Raw genomic sequence first — 17,140 nt, 5'->3', positions numbered from 1 at the left:
CATTTTTCAATCACAACACAAAGACATAGAAAGAAAAAGAACACACACAAAATGACTTAAGCTTATTTTTTTCTCTTAGGGTCATAGATAAACTTCATTTGCACACATTATCCTTATATCCCACATTCCCATTATTGCCAAGAAAAAATAGTCTGCCTTGAATATACTTAACAACCAACCATCAAATTCTTATGGGCAGAGTATTCCAATTATTCTTGATTTCAAAATAAGGAATTATCTCATATTAGAACTAACTTTATCCCCAATCTACATTTTAGAGCCAGAGAAAATCAATCTCTTCACATTTATTTTGTCACGTACTTGAAAAATTATACAGGTTATAATCAGAGATCTTAGTCCTTAAACTCTGGAGACTACTTGCAAATGGTTAGAGCACTGGTCTTATAAAGCAGAGGTTGCAAGTTCTTTCCTCACTAGGGCCTCATTTCTACAAGGTACTTGACAAAGTGGTGACTCTCTGTTTTCCTTACGGTAGACAAGGTTAAAGAATTTTATGTATGTTACATTCTAAATGTAGTATATGACAACTATGGAACCTTTACTATATGCTACTCAGTATCTAACCACAGAACAGCCCTGTCATCCCAGGAATCAATCTGACTAACCTTCATTGAACGTGCTCAAAGCAAAGTGTATTTGTTAAGGAGACAAGGGCATCATAGTTAGCGTGGTGGTTAGTGCATTGCTGTCACAATGCCAGCGATTGCGAGCGGGGTTTTGAATCCCACACTGTCTTTAAGGGAGTTTATACGTTTTACCCGTATCTGTGTGAGTTTTTCCCAGGGGCTCCAGTTTCCTCCCACCATTTAAAATATACTGGGGGTTGTAGGACAATTAGGTGCAATCGGCCGGCACAGGCTCGTGGGCTGAAAGGGCCTGTTGTGGTGCTGTATGTCTAAATTTAAATAAAAAGAAAGTTTAACCCAGTTTGCCAAGTGTTAATTCATTAGGGCCAAAAAAAATGTACAGCAATATTTATTTACCCTTAACTTCCTAAAATCAAGGCTCTCATGCTCTTGCATGGTATGGATGTACAAAGGTGACAATTGCTCCAGTTTGGGGATAATGTGTCACATGATCACTGTATATAAAAAAGGAGTGTGACCCAAGTAAGCTATTGCAACCTTGAGAGAAATAACTGGATTATGCTTTATACTTCTTTCAAATGTCATCAACTCCAGTGATCATCAAGAAAATTTAAATGGTTTGAAGCAAAATCACTGGCAGAAACCTGGCAACACAGACCAAGAGACACGAGGAAAGAGGAATAAGTAGAATAGATATGGTAGATGATCAGAATCCTTTTCCCAGGGTAAAGATATCACATACTAGAGGACATGCATTTAAGATTACATGGGGATGTTTAAAGGAGATGTGTGGGGCAATTTTATTTTTGCCTGGAATGTGTGAAAGTACATGTGAAAGAAGTGTTCGAGAGTCTTTAGGATAGATGCAGGGAATAGAAAGACAACGGATCATGTGAAGACAAAAGAGATTTAGTTTAATTTGTCCTCTTGGTCCAAAGGGGCTGTTCCTGTGCTGTATTGTTCTATGTTCTTGCTTGGTAGAAAGAGAATCAGATTTTTTTTTAATGTAGCACCATGGATCTGAGATGCCATTTAATCCGGGAATATCTGAAAAAAAAAAGGTCCATCCTCCCTCTTATGCACCCCATAAAAAAAAAATCTGTAAAACTTGCATGAGAAAAACTTACAGCCTGAACAGAGTTGCATTCTCGTCTGGTTTCCAAATATCGAAGTGCCCTCTTCTCCTCTTCTTTTAATTTAGCATCTGCCTATAAAAGGAATTTTACTAGTATTTAATATAGATCAGTTTTGTTCTCTCTTTGTACTCAAATTAATAGCAGACTCAATTTAACTGATGTTTGAATATCTTACTTAAGTGATAATTCTCCATTGCATGATGTGTGCAGGCCTCTTACAACTATTGGGAAATTAATAGCCAACTGCACGTAGTTATAGCATTCATTTTTGAATGTTGCACGAGTGGGAAAATTTGTGCAAATGCACCTGCAGCTCAGATCAATTGCATTACATTAACCAAACTGCATTGACTGAATTGATTTTAAATTACTATTCTCTCAAATTATTCCCTTATGGCATACAAATAGTTACCAGGTCACAAACACCTAATTTATGCATATTCCTGAGCATGAACAAGCTAAAATAATATTAAATTCAAAAGTCTGAGATAAGTACATATGCTCATTCCTACAAATAGCAGAACTAGTTTGCTCTCTCCATTTTTAGTAATTGTTCATTCCTATTAGATTTGTGTGCTTTTGATGCCATTCATTAGAGTACAGTGGAAGCATGGTTACCATTTCAAATGATTTTTGTGTATTTACGACTTAAGAAGAATATCGACTTTAATGGACGTCTGTACAAATAGAACCTGTCTATTACTCAGTGATGCCCTGTATTGGTACTTTATATTTTATTGTATTTAACTTACATATTTCATGTAATTTTGAACACCATTCTGTTGCAAATAAGATGGTGCCTGGGTCCTGTAGAATCTCTCAGTTGAATCTAAATAAGCCTTTTCAAAATTATCACGATAAATTTGAAGCTTGTCTTCTGGATTTGAACATAGGTTGACTGCAAATGAAGAAAAACAAAAATAACTTTTGCAATGTATTATTATTTAAAATAATGTGGCACTTGCTACAACTGAAAACATTGCCTGATTTTTTTAAAATTGCAAATAAATGTGCATCTTGCAAAGGAACTTGGCTGACTAAATTTCTTAAACCAATTATAACCTCAGCCTTCTGAAGTTAAAGAAGAAAATGAGGTCGAGCGCATTACACAAAATATTGGAGAAACCTTTTTCTTCCCCTGGTTGCTATGTGACTTGCTGAGTTTCTCAAGCACTTTTGTGCAATGCAAATAACCTCAACCTTTAGGTTCAGTTCTAACTTATGACTGGTAGTTATAACCCCAATTGTAACTTATTTCTTCAGTTTTCTTTTTATGGTTAGGCGTGGGCTACCTCATATGCTCAACCCTGCAATTAAAGGAAATACACTTAACCCATGATTCATCTCTTGCCAATTTTAAATGTTTGTTTAAATGAAATGTAGAAGTATTTACTTCAAATAAATGTGCAGGAAAGTAAACCCAATAATTACAATACCACAGAACTAGGAATATATTTAAATAAAATTTCTCCTAAAATACATACAAATAATAAACAACATGACCCATTAACATTTAATCTCTTCCAAAATTCTTATTATCAAGTAACGTGATTTTTGTTTTGTTACACTAATGTGGAAAGCTACCTTATATTAACTTACCATAACTTTCTCTGACCCCAATGACCAGTTGTGAGTCAAAGGCTTCTCCTAGTCGTTCCGCATGAACTAGCTTCATTGCACTGTCTTGAAGACGATTCTTAATGTTCGAAAAGATTGACTCATTCCAGGTGTCGAGCATAAGCTGAAAGTATTAAAACACATCCTAATGTGAAGGAAGTGCATCTCTTCCTCATTAATATACAATAAAATTATGGCTGGGATAACATGGCCATCCACCCATGCACACCACAAACCTACATTTTTCACAAAGCTCATATAAAGGAGCCAGCTCTAACTTCAGAAATGATGCTCTCTGCAAAGACAGGGCCTTCCCATTGTAAATTCTAAACTAGTGGTGGGAAAATGCGGTACTGGATTAATTTAGAGATACAGCACAGTAACATGATCTTCCAGTTCATGAGCCTGCGCTGCCCAAATATACCCATGTGACCAATTAACCCATTGACCCTGTACAGCTTTGGAAAGTGGGAGGAAACCAGAGGTCATGGGGAGAATGAACAAACTACTTATAGACAATGCTGATTCACACCCAGCACTGCTATTGGGTTGTGCTAACCACTACACTAACTGTGAGAAAATGACCAACAAAGCTACTCCTACCACCTATTACGAGGTCCTGTTTTAGTAAAATGGGTTTATCATTGCAAGAGATAGTATAGATAAGAGGAACTGAATGGTCACATTTAACATTTAAAATTTCACACAAGCACCATCACAAGTCACAGCCCAGCAACAATTCCATACATTGGAAGAACTGAGGGAAAGCTTGTCACAGTCTGTTCCAGCTTTGATACATTCGCAAAGATATTTTGATTTTAAATTGGAAGATAATTTGAAAATACAACAATGGTATATAGAAATGAATAAATGTATTCCATTAGAAAAAATAACATATAGTTTAAGAAATAATATTGAAATATTCGAACAAGTATGGGAGCCTTACATTAAATACAATAGCGAAAACCTACCGGGAACAAACATTACCTAAGTTGATGGAAGGAGAAGAAAAGAAAAGAATGGACTCAGTAGAATTTCTGGTGTATTTTTGTTGAATGACAACATTGACTAACTGAATTAATGCAACCTAGATTGTATAACTAAAATGGATGAGAGGGGGGGGATGGGGGGGTGGCTTGGGAGGAGGGAGGGGGGAGGGAGAAAAAGTCACTGTAAATGTGTGGAAAAGAAAAAGTGTATATCATGGCTATTGTGATTTATGGTGTGAAAAATAAAAAATTTAAAAAAAAAAAAAGATATTTTGATTTTGCATGGGAGATTTTGCATGAAGAGAAAACAGCCTTTTTGAAGCAGCTCTTGTGGAGCCATTTCGTGGAATTCAGAGCAAAGCATGCTCTGTGAATGACTGAGCTTTTTCAGTGAATTGACCTGTGCCAGGAAGGTCTTTTGAGAAGCAAGGTGCTTCATTTTGAGTGTGACTAACAATGAAGGTCACTTGGAGAGACCGATGCCAGGGTTTTGGAAGCTTCATGGAGGTCGCCCAGTTTTGAGTCTGGCCTACAAAAGGACCAGGAGTGTTATGACCACAGCTTGTGTGGATGGATATTTCTTAAAAGGCAACATATAGCAGCCACAATTCCAGTCTTCCCATCAGTTCATCATTTATCACACACACACACAAACCCCCATCCACTCACCCAGCGCATAGCTGGGGATAGACTTAGAGTTAAGGATAGTTTAAGAGTTAAGACCATAGCTTAAGAGTAAGAAATAAGTGATTTAAAATTAAACACTCTCTGGTTCATTGTCTATTGCTGCTCATCACGCATAGTTCGTAACACCTGGATTCTCAGAAACATTCAAAAACTATAAAAAATTTAAAACTAATTCTCCAAATAAATCAAACAAATTCAAAATATACTGACGATCCCAAGCTAGTTTGAGTGGATTCACTAGCAGAGTGGTTCTCAACCTTTTTTGCCCTCGGACCCACTTTAATTTTTCATAAAAATATATGCCCCACCATTAGCAGAAAAAAGTTATTTAATCAAAAGAAGTTTTAATCAAATCCTTAACTTTAAGTGTATTTTAATTAAATCATTTACTTTTAAGTGCATTTCAATGCAATTAATGTCGGGAATAACTGGAACACACATCTCGTATTCAACTACTACGTGTTCTGCATTTTTATCAACTCAAAACTGCTTAAACACACATTCACATTTGGCATTAGCTTTGATGGCATTGATGCACTTGATCACAGAATCCAGTATCTCGTGTAGAACAGGAGGAAAAAGTTTTCTCAGTAGATAACACAATGCACAACCAACATGTTTGGATTTTCATCCTTCATTAATTTTAAACATCCCATCATCCATCATAGCAGGGGCACCATCTGCAGTGCAGGATACAATGTTTCCTTTTGGTATTTCATTTTCATCCAAATAATTTTTGAGCTTCCTGTAGATACCAACTGCAGTAGTGATTATTTCTAATGATTCACAAAACAACAGCTCTTCTTGAAATTTATTCTGATCAATATATCTCATGTATGCCAAGAACAGAGCCTCACTGTCCCGTACGGTAGATTTTTCCAGTTGTATTGAGAACCTTCATGATTTCAACTTCTCAAATAAACTTGACCCATGTCATCTATTCTGTTACAGAATACTCAATTTTAGTCAAACCCTAAAATTAGTATTATTCAATGGCATTGCTTCGACATCTTTGTCATCCTTTTGCAGAACTGTTTTGAGAAACAATGATATTGCAGGTTTAACCAGTTCCTCCCCAGTCGAATGATTCTTCCCATGTTTTGCTATCAGCAGAGAAATTTCATAGCGAGCTTCAAGGGTACGATTCAGGGCTGGAGTTTGTGCAGCGAATAATGATCTATTTTCGAACTTCTCTTTCAGTGATTTAAGATATTCCAGTTTCGAATTGACATGGTTAGGATGTTTTACCCTCAAATGAGCTTCAAGACAGCCTGCTTTTATGAATTCATTTGTCAAAGTCTGTTGGCATACTAGGCAAAAGATGCACGTTCATCATACAGCAGGTATAAACCCAAACTTCAAGAAATCCACTGAATATTGATGAACCTTTTGCTTTCTTGGTCTGCTCATTTTGAATATACAACAGCGCAAGCTCCCTGAAACAGATTAATACAACAGCGCGAGCTCCCTGAAACAGATTAATACAACAGCGCGAGCTCCCTGAAACAAATTAATCAATATTTTATTATGTCTTAGAATTGAAAAATGTAATACAAGTAATGATCGAATCAAAAGAAGAATACTGACCCCAAAAAATGAAAAAAAAACACTAGCGCAGTTTCTGACATTTCTTCGCCCAGGGAATGCATCAAAACTGTGCCAGCCTCGTGCTTTACTTTCTGAGGCCCCTATTTTTTTCCCGATTTTGACGTCTCCCTCAGGCTCCAGCCTGAGGCAGACCCCCCCATCAATATGCTAGTGAACAAAGATACATACAGATCTCACTCACAACTGAACTGAAAAAGTAAAGGGGATTTGGACGGAGACATGATTATTAAAATAATTTGGAAACCTTGTCACCAATTAGATAATTTGGAATGGATAATAAGACCGGTCAGAAAAAATGTAATTATTATGTTAACCAAGGATAACAACAGTTAAAATAAGAGAAACATCAGAAGAGCAAAAACAGATGTTATGAAAATAAAAAGAACAAAGTGATTTTACTTGGAAGTTACCACAATTCTGATGTACTGACAGTGTTGCCCAGTCATACCTTTCACATCAACATAATGAGTTTATTTTTTCAAACCAACTTTTTAATTATTTCCCAAAATATTCCTTTTCCCACTAAAATATTCTTAAGCCCCACATCCCATCTTGAGAAACTATGCATTAGCATTAAGTATAGTCCACTACTGGACTCCACACATGAATTGACAGTGAACACTAACTGCAAACAGTAAACCTCTCCCATTTTCATAAAAATTTGCACAGAAAACTAAAATGCATTTCAAAATCTAGTCGAAATGGAACAAGTAAGAAATACATTATTTTCCCCAAAACTTTACACGAAATTATATTATACACGGTTTAAAAAGAAGTGCTGATTGATTTGCTACATTGACACACACTGAAGAATATTGTGTTTTAATTTTTTCAATAAAACAAGGTTAAGCTGAATCATCATTTATCCGCTAAGCTAATGGGTGGCATAGCAAGTATTCCAAGCCCAGTCAAATGACAAACCCTAAAAGTAGCTTTTACAGATTCACTATTCTGCCTAGGTGACCAAGCATCACATCACGAGAGGAAAAAAAAAAGACATTCACAGGTATCTAATGATCAAGGACATTTAAAAAAAACCTCATTGTCAGAAAAAATGCCAGAGATACAGCAACAAGTTAAGAACCACATGTGGATTATCCATCTGAAGAAACTATCAGAACTTATAAAGGACAGAAGAGCACCACTTAAAAGATCTGTTCAGTCATGACGAACTTTGATGCCATCCCATGCTACACTATCTGCTACAACCTTAATGCTGTAGCTTGGTGGAAATTATGTAGAAAACTTCACAAATTTGATAAAATGTGTTCCAATTCAATATCTGCCACATGATTTCATGCAAAACAATCTTAACCAAAGGTTACACCACAGACACTTGCCCATGCAGACTAGTCTCAAACTAAGTTTTTAAAAAGGACATTCTTCTCACACTTGTAATGCAATTCACTTACAAAAAGTTTGCAAATAAAATGAAGTTAATATAAAGCAACCATTCTCAACCTTTTTTTGGCTTTGCTTCCATCAGACTTGGCTGAAAGTTTATAGGACCTTTCCCCGTGAAGCAGCCAAGTTTTGGTTTCTTCCGTACTTCTCTCCTTCTTTCTTTGGCTTGGCTTCGCGGACGAAGATTTATGGAGGGGGTAAAAAGTCCACGTCAGCTGCAGGCTCGTTTGTGGCTGACCAGTCCAATGCGGGACAGGCAGACACGATTGCAGCGGTTGCAAGGGAAAATTGGTTGGTTGGGGTTGGGTGTTGGGTTTTTCCTCCTTTGCCTTTTGTCAGTGAGGTGGGCTCTGCGGTCTTCTTCAAAGGAGGCTGCTGCCCGCCAAACTGTGAGGCGCCAAGATGCACGGTTTGAGGCGTTATCAGCCCACTGGCGGTGGTCAATGTGGCAGGCACCAAGAGATTTCTTTAGGCAGTCCTTGTACCTTTTCTTTGGTGCACCTCTGTCACGGTGGCCAGTGGAGAGCTCGCCATATAATACGATCTTGGGAAGGCGATGGTCCTCCATTCTGGAGACGTGACCCATCCAGCGCAGCTGGATCTTCAGCAGCGTGGACTCGATGCTGTCGACCTCTGCCATCTCGAGTACCTCGACGTTAGGGGTGTGAGCGCTCCAATGGATGTTGAGGATGGAGCGGAGACAACGCTGGTGGAAGCGTTCTAGGAGCCGTAGGTGGTGCCGGTAGAGGACCCATGATTCGGAGCCGAACAGGAGTGTGGGTATGACAACGGCTCTGTATACGCTTATCTTTGTGAGGTTTTTCAGTTGGTTGTTTTTCCAGACTCTTTTGTGTAGTCTTCCAAAGGCGCTATTTGCCTTGGCGAGTCTGTTGTCTATCTCATTGTCGATCCTTGCATCTGATGAAATGGTGCAGCCGAGATAGGTAAACTGGTTGACCGTTTTGAGTTTTGTGTGCCCGATGGAGATGTGGGGGGGCTGGTAGTCATGGTGGGGAGCTGGCTGATGGAGGACCTCAGTTTTCTTCAGGCTGACTTCCAGGCCAAACATTTTGGCAGTTTCCGCAAAGCAGGACGTCAAGCGCTGAAGAGCTGGCTCTGAATGGGCAACTAAAGCGGCATCATCTGCAAAGAGTAGTTCACGGACAAGTTTCTCTTGTGTCTTGGTGTGAGCTTGCAGGCGCCTCAGATTGAAGAGACTGCCATCCGTGCGGTACCGGATGTAAACAGCGTCTTCATTGTTGGGGTCTTTCATGGCTTGGTTCAGCATCATGCTGAAGAAGATTGAAAAGAGGGTTGGTGCGAGAACACAGCCTTGCTTTACGCCATTGTTAATGGAGAAGGGTTCAGAGAGCTCATTGCTGTATCTGACCCGACCTTGTTGGTTTTCGTGCAGTTGGATAATCATGTTGAGGAACTTTGGGGGACATCCGATGCGCTCTAGTATTTGCCAAAGCCCTTTCCTGCTCACGGTGTCGAAGGCTTTGGTGAGGTCAACAAAGGTGATGTAGAGTCCTTTGTTTTGTTCTCTGCACTTTTCTTGGAGCTGTCTGAGGGCAAAGACCATGTCAGTGGTTCCTCTGTTTGCGCGAAAGCCGCACTGTGATTCTGGGAGAATATTCTCAGCGACACTAGGTATTATTCTATTTAGTAGAATCCTAGCGAAGATTTTGCCTGCAATGGAGAGCAACGTGATTCCCCTGTAGTTTGAGCAGTCTGATTTCTCGCCTTTGTTTTTGTACAGGGTGATGATGGTGGCTACATAAAAAACATTAAAAAATGTTATGTGACAATGGGTCACATACCTCCATGTCATGCAAATAGAGCCTTCAGCCATCGGAGGAAAAGAACATTTGAAGTCCAACACCTTGGACCCAGCACAAAACTTGTGAAGTCTGACAGGTGGCAGTTGTCCCCATCCCACTGTATGCTTCAGATCAACAGACAAGCTGTAGAAAGCCCTGAAGAAGTTCCCAACAACATTGTCTCCATAAAATCTTCCAAATCAAGATTCTACACCAACATCCCCAACAATGAGACTCATCCAGTTCCAGTGGAGAGACCACATCAACCACATGCTTCAAACAAGATACCTAAAACAATCACTACTCTAAGCAAGAGTGATTTTTTTTTTTAAAGGAGGTCAGAGAAAACACTTCAAAGACATTCTAACATTTCCCAAGGAAAGGAATCTCCCTTGTCAGCTCATAGGAATTTCTGGACCATGACCACCTAAAATGGAAGCAGAATTCTAGAAGGCACTAAGAACTTCAAGTCTCCATGATTGAATCACAAACAGTAGTTCATAGCATCCAACTTCTGGAAGACTGCAATTTCCACGAAGGACTCTGTATTTCCTAATACACCACCCAAAGAACTAGAAGGAAAGTAAGTCATCCTCAATCCAGAGGGCCTGTCTAAAAAGATACTGCCTAAGAGAATTAGTATTTCTAAACCAAGAGAAACTAGGATTCCATTTCCTATGCCATTACTTAGTAGTATGTGAGTGGAAAGAAAAAGGTTGAGAACCACTGGTCTAAATGATATAAACATTTAAGTAAAAACAATGTGAATTAAAGGTTATACATGCAGGAAATGGAATCCTAGTTTCTCTTGGTTTAGAAATACTAATTCTCTTAGGCAGTATCTTTTTAAGACATTGTTCTTTAAACAGGTGCCAAGGAACTTCGTGCTCCCCACTCTCTGTATGACAGAGCCAAGATATGTAGTGGGAGTGGACCTTCATTTTCCTGAAGTCCACAATCATCTCCTTTGCATCATCTCCTTTGTCTTGTCCACATTGAAACTTAGGTTGTTGCTCTTGTACCACTGTACAAGTCTTTCAATTTCCTCTCTGTAAGCTGACTTATCATTGTTGTCGATGAGCCCAATTATCGTTGTGTCGGAATATTGATGATTCTGTGGGAGTTGAACTTGGTAGTACAGTCATAAGTTAAGAACGTGAATAGTAGTAGGCTAATCTGGCAGCCCTGAGGAGCAGCAATGCTCAATACAATGAAACTTGAAGTTTTGCTACCAATCCAAACAGACAGTGGTCTTTTAATCCAGAAGAGCAGGATCCAGTTGCAGAGAAGGGTGTTGAGTCCTCGTGAGATCAGTTTATCTGAGGTATGATTGTGTTGAACATTGAGCTGAAGTCAAGGAGCAACAGCCTGGCATATAAGGTATCATTCCAAGGTGAGTCAGGACAAAGTGGAGGATCAGGACTATTGCATTGTCTGTGTATCAGTTTGGCTGATTGGGAACCCGGAATAGGTCCATTATTTCTGGAGGTCAGTGCCACTGGACGGTAGACATTGAGTCTAGCTACCATCATTCTCTCGGGCACTGGGATAATGGTAGCTGCCTTGAATTTTGGTGGGACAATGGACTGCTGGAGTGAAATATTGAAGATGCCCATTAGTACCTCAGTCAGCTGGTCTGCAGAGTCTCTCAACGTCCGACCAGGTATGTAATATGGTCGTGCTGCTTTGCGTGGGTTCAGCCTGGATAACATCCTCCTCATGTCAGCTGAGGCAATGCAGCTGCCTGTTCCTCAGGCTTTGTGGAGGTAAGCACAGTTGTGAGAATTGCCTCTTAACTAGGATTCCTCCTTTGAAGGCAGTGCTCAAATATTTCTTTAACATAATTTTGATAATTGCAGTTCTTTGTAAATATTGTAAATTAAATGGAATGGTATTCAAAATGTAGGGAGAGAAAAGGCACTGCTGGATGTTCCAGTATAGACTCAATGGGCCAAATAGGCTCCTTCCATGCTACAGTTATTATTATGCAACTACAGCAGACCTGTATTCCATTGAAATCATGTTTGATTGTTACGTTTACAGACTTTAAAAATGAACACACTGATTAACAGTAAATTCCCATTACTTACCTTTCTCACAATACTGTCCTCTACATTGGATTTCTTATTACTGCCCTGTTTGCCCATTAATGTAATTTCTAATTGACAGAAAGGCTTGGGCAAAATATCACACTGTGTGAAAAATTTCCGCCATTCTGCAATATAGGCCTTCAATAAAGCAGTGTCATCTTGGTGACTCAGCACTCTCTGAAAAAGACAACATAATTAACATTTGCATCAGATCAGGCAAAAAAAAATCATTAAAAACAGTTGGATGCATGAATATTAACTGCAGGCAAAATTCTATGTTTTATTGGGAACGATGAATGTTACCGTGCTCTATATCTGTATGTATGTATAATATTGCATCCACAGAGTTAAAGTAGTATCAACACCAGCCATATAACCATTTCCTAATACTAATACAACTAAAAAACATCTTTGGTACTTTTATCTTTAAAGATAAGAGATTGAAGGTTTCTCTGTACAGAAAAGACAAGGTTAGAAAATGGAAATGAACATGGGTGATGTTAGGTCTTCTTTGTTCATGAATGAGTGAGACAAACACCAGACTGAGTCGAAATCAGGGTTCTTTGTTCTTTATTACCGGATTGTAACACTTGCAACTAACAATGTTAGTCGGAGAATGCATTCTGCCGTTATCAGCAAAATGGTGATTTTTTATACCCTTGGATACGTGCTTAGAACATCATCATATCATTACTTGTCCAATGACTAAAACTGTTGCTATCCTTTCCCTGCTAGCTTCCTGCCTCTCAATCGATCAATGTCTCTCTTATCTTGTAAGTACAAGGATGCATTCACATCTTGTTACAGCCCTGCACAGGGTAACTCCTTACACATTCCCATCTCATGATGTTTTACCTAACAGGAGTACAAGGACACCTCCCCTTCTTGTTACAGCCCTGCACAGGGTAACTCCTTACACATTCCCATCTCATGATGTTTTACCTTACAGTGAGGAGAGGGATAAGGAAGATTCAACTATAATTTCTTTTATGATTAAGAAATTGGAGATCAGGAATAGGGAGATAGAGACAATGGATAGTCATAAATGGATCTGATTATGAAATGTTGGGGATGGAAATTCAATACATTCTGGTAAGCAACTAGTAATTTTGTTCCTCCCAATCAGTTTTTCCAAATTATGTATTTTAAGCAACAAATTTGACAATTTTATGTAATGCTCTGAAAGCATTAAGATGCACGAGGACAAGATGCTATAATTGATAAGCATGATTGATATAACTGATACAGTATGCTGAGCAGCTACATTACAGTCTGGTATGGGTACACCTATATCCCTGAGCATAAAGCCCTCCAAAAGGCAGTGGACACAACCCAGGACATCACAGGCAAAATCCTCCTCACTATCAAGAATGTCTACAGTGAACGCTGCCATTGGAGAGCAGCAACAATCATCAAGGATCCACACCACCCAGCGCTAGCTCTGTTTTCACCTCTGCCATCTGGTAAGAAGTATAGGTTGCACAAGACTAACACCTCTAGATGCAGGAACAGCTATTACCGCTCCACCATCAGAGTCCTCAACAATAAAATCAATCAGGTACTCTTACTTGTGCACTTTATTGATATTTTTATTCTCTTTGAATTGCACAGTCAGTTTGAAAACTGAAATCATAATTTGCACGGTAAATGATAGAGCTCTGGGGAGCATTGTAGAACAGAGCGACCTAATGGCACAAGTACTTAATTCCATGAAAGTGGTAATGCAGGTAGACAGGATGATGAAGAAGGTGTTTGGCACACTTGCCTTTCTTGGTCAAGGCACTGAGTACAAGAGCTGGGAGGTCATGTTACAAATAATCAAGATGGTAGAGAAACCACACAGAGTACTGTGTAATCTGGTCACCCAGCTATAGGAAAGATGTTATTAAGGTGGAAAGGGTGCAGAAAATATTCATGAGAATGTTACCAAAACTAGAGGGCTTTCCAAGTTATAAGGAAAGGCAGGCTGGGATTTGTTTCCTTGGAGTGTAAGATACTGAGGAGGGACCTTACAGAGATGTACAAAATCATGAGAGGTAGGGGAGTCTAAAATTAGAAGGCCTAAAGATGAGAGGGGAAAGATTTAAAAGGGATCTTTCTCACACAATGATGGAAGGTATGTGGACAAATTGCAAAGGAGGTGGTAGATGCAAGTATAATTGAAACATTTTCTAAAAAAATTAAACGGATACATGGATAGGAAAGCTATAGAAGGATATAGATCAAAAACAGACAAATGGGACAAGTTTAGAACAACTTAGTCAGAATGAACCCTTTTTGCTGAAGGGCCTGTTTCCACGATGTAAAATTTAATGAGTTTATATGTCATACATATTGGAGCCAATTTTATGTCTTCACTGATTTGGACAAGCAGCTATGTTATAAATTTAAAATTCCAATTTGTTTTGTGACGGAGTATTTGGAGGTGGTTTGGGAGGAATTGTTAGAGCAGCTTGCACACACACATTTTAAAAACACAGAATATTTGCAGGATTTTTGCAGGAGGCAACAAAGTATTAACAACAGCTTGCCTGGGAGAGCATGTGATCTTTGCAGGCAGAGAAGAACAGTTTTGCTCTAAGAGAGGGAGGGTGTGAAACAGAGAGAGGAGTCACAGAAATTATTTCCAGAAGGGCAAAGCTGGCAAACTTTGTTTGGAAGGCTGTCTGGTCAAAGGAGAAGACTGGCGATCTGAAAGGTGACCTGAAAGAAAGAGGATCATCTGGAGAACCCGAAGGGGGCAAGTTTCGTCAGCAAGGCTGATTGGAAAGGAATCAATTGCGGATATCCTGGAAAAGGAATCTCTCTCTGAAAACCAGCAAGAACCCTCCTGAGTGGTAACTATTCGCCTGTTAAGCACCAAAGACTGGTGAACTTTGTTAATGCTAACTTCTGTGCACAGTACAAGAATTGCCTGCAACCAGTGAGATTGGACTGTGATCCAAAGAACTTTTCTAATCTTAAATACACATTACACGCGCCTGCGCTTAGTATTAGAGGGGGGATTAAGTAGGTTAGGTAGGTTAAGTAATAAGTTAATGTTTAATTCTGTTTTCTTGTTCAAATATAATTAAACCTACTTTCGTTTAAGTAAAATTGTGTTGTGGTGCACATCTATTGTTGCTGGTTTTGGGGGTCCTCTGGATTCCATAACAGTTTTGAGAATCACCAAATATTCAAGATTATTATTTGCAGAATAGAATAGCAACAATATAGTATTAACCATATAACCATAACCATATAACCACTTACAGCACAGAACAGGCCAGTTCGGCCCTAACAAATTCCCACCCTCCTAGTCCCACTGACCAGCACCTGATCCATACCATTCCCTGGCACCCCTTACAGTAAGACAGAGAAGCAAAAGAGAGTCCATTCAGAATCACTGAGTGTCTGTGAGTTCGCCTCCACCACACCTGCACAGACCCCTGTTCCATCCGTTGGGAACCAGAGCTCCAGATCCAAACCTCCTATCTGATAAGATACTGGTCTGCTGCTTCCCCAGAGTCTACAACCCCTTGAGACCATTATCAGCACAGGCACACCATCTCGGTGACAGACCCCACGGTTGCAAAATTTTAAATACGTCAGCTCCTTTAACAAGCCTTTTAAAAATCCATCCAAATTAGGACCGGATGGTTGAACCTTGTGGTGGAATGCTGTATCTATGTTCTCCAATATCCCAGGTCCATACCAGTGGTAGCACTACTGTTTCTGCAGCCCCGCAGTGCTGCCATTTTGTTTTAGATCAATATAACTTTATATATCAAACTAAATTAATAAATTTAATTGATTGTTACTACACAGGAACAAACGATGAAGCCTTAATTTTTCCAATATTTAGTGAGAATTTACATTATTCTGAAATAAACAATAATAATTAAAAATGAATGTACAGTAATTTGTAAAGGGTTTATCAGCTCAGAATGTTCTCTCTTCTTCTACACCCCACAATAATAATCATTAGCCACATTAAGGATGCATGCATGTGCCAACAGTGCATAAGATTTAAATTGCCTCTCCAAACGTAGTCAAATTTGAATTTCTGCACGTTCACAAAGAAAGTCTGTTCACCTTACATATAAATTTTTATTTATTAAATGGCTACCACTTAATTTGTCATTTGCAAGAAATGTTAAAAAAAATTCCAAATGTTGAAATACAAGGGCAGAATGGAGGAATATCAATCAGTGGTGCTGCTGTGTAACTCCAAGAAGCCGAGTTCCATCTTGACCTCAGGTGCTATCTCTGCCGTTTACATATTCTCCCCAATTTCATTCCACATCTCAAATATTGTCTAGTGTAAATTTCCCCTTAGCATAGCTAAGGAACGAAATTATTTTAAAAATGCAGTTGATAGGTATCCAAGAAAGAATATGCTACAGAGAATAAGAGGAAAAATGGGAATGGCAAGATTGTTCACCAGTGAGCCAGTACTGGCTCCATAAGCTAATGGTCCCTTATGTTGTTATATACAGAAAACTTATCCCCAAAAGGGAAACACGTGTATTTGGGTACTATTCTTACTGCAGTGAATTTTGATTTAATATTGTGCTTTTTAGTACAAAAGCAAGTTAGAGATCCAAGTAGTAATTCATTCAGAATTTTATAATTTTTTAAATTCAATACTTCAATGCAATACAAAGTAAAAGTTGTATCAATGGTTGTCTAAATATGGATAATGTAGAATTTAATAAAAGTTGCAAACTTACAGCTTGAGCTTGTTTGATGAAATCTAAAATATCTTCCTTGAGTGCCTGATGAATTTTTGCTGGACCTTTATCATCCCATAGACAGACAGCATGAACGTCTCTGTAAAATAATAACATTATTTACCATGCAGAATTTTGGAAAATGTGGGAGATTTTAATTTCAACAAAATTCTAGTGCAACATACCTAGAAAATAATTTACATACACGAGCTTTTTGTTTATTGCATTTTAAATCTGATGACTATATTAAACAGACAAAAAGAAATTTCCATTAATTAAAACTAATGACACTTTCCTTTGAAGAGCGAACTACAATGTACAAATCACCTATGACTTGTATTGTGTGGTCAATAGCAAAATCATGACATCAGTTGTTGATGTCAATGAAAGCTGCTCATAAAAATATCTAGAGGATGGAATTTCTCTTTTCCGAGACACTAAAGGTATTCAGCAACAATGATCCTAT

At 38.6% G+C, this 17,140-nt stretch overlaps 1 protein-coding gene across 7 annotated transcripts in view; it reads right to left on the bottom strand.

The window, feature by feature from the left end:
* Positions 1-17,140, bottom strand: part of LOC138739372 (cullin-5) — an 87,586-nt gene that overhangs the window by 45,646 nt on the left and 24,800 nt on the right. For all 7 annotated transcript variants that reach the window (XM_069891278.1, XM_069891279.1, XM_069891280.1 and 4 more), the window contains 5 exons: positions 16,675-16,774; positions 11,963-12,139; positions 3,344-3,485; positions 2,497-2,642; positions 1,736-1,816 (listed from right to left, as the gene is read on the bottom strand). In XM_069891278.1, the coding sequence (XP_069747379.1) occupies positions 1,736-1,816; positions 2,497-2,642; positions 3,344-3,485; positions 11,963-12,139; positions 16,675-16,774 (646 nt within the window). The remainder of the gene's footprint in view (positions 1-1,735; positions 1,817-2,496; positions 2,643-3,343; positions 3,486-11,962; positions 12,140-16,674; positions 16,775-17,140) is intronic.

The sequence above is a fragment of the Narcine bancroftii genome, chromosome 7 (assembly GCF_036971445.1).
Source record: "Narcine bancroftii isolate sNarBan1 chromosome 7, sNarBan1.hap1, whole genome shotgun sequence".
In the NCBI taxonomy this organism is placed as follows: domain Eukaryota; kingdom Metazoa; phylum Chordata; class Chondrichthyes; order Torpediniformes; family Narcinidae; genus Narcine; species Narcine bancroftii.
Note: the sequence above shows the minus strand (reverse complement) of the source record. Positions and strands in the feature narration are given on the sequence as shown.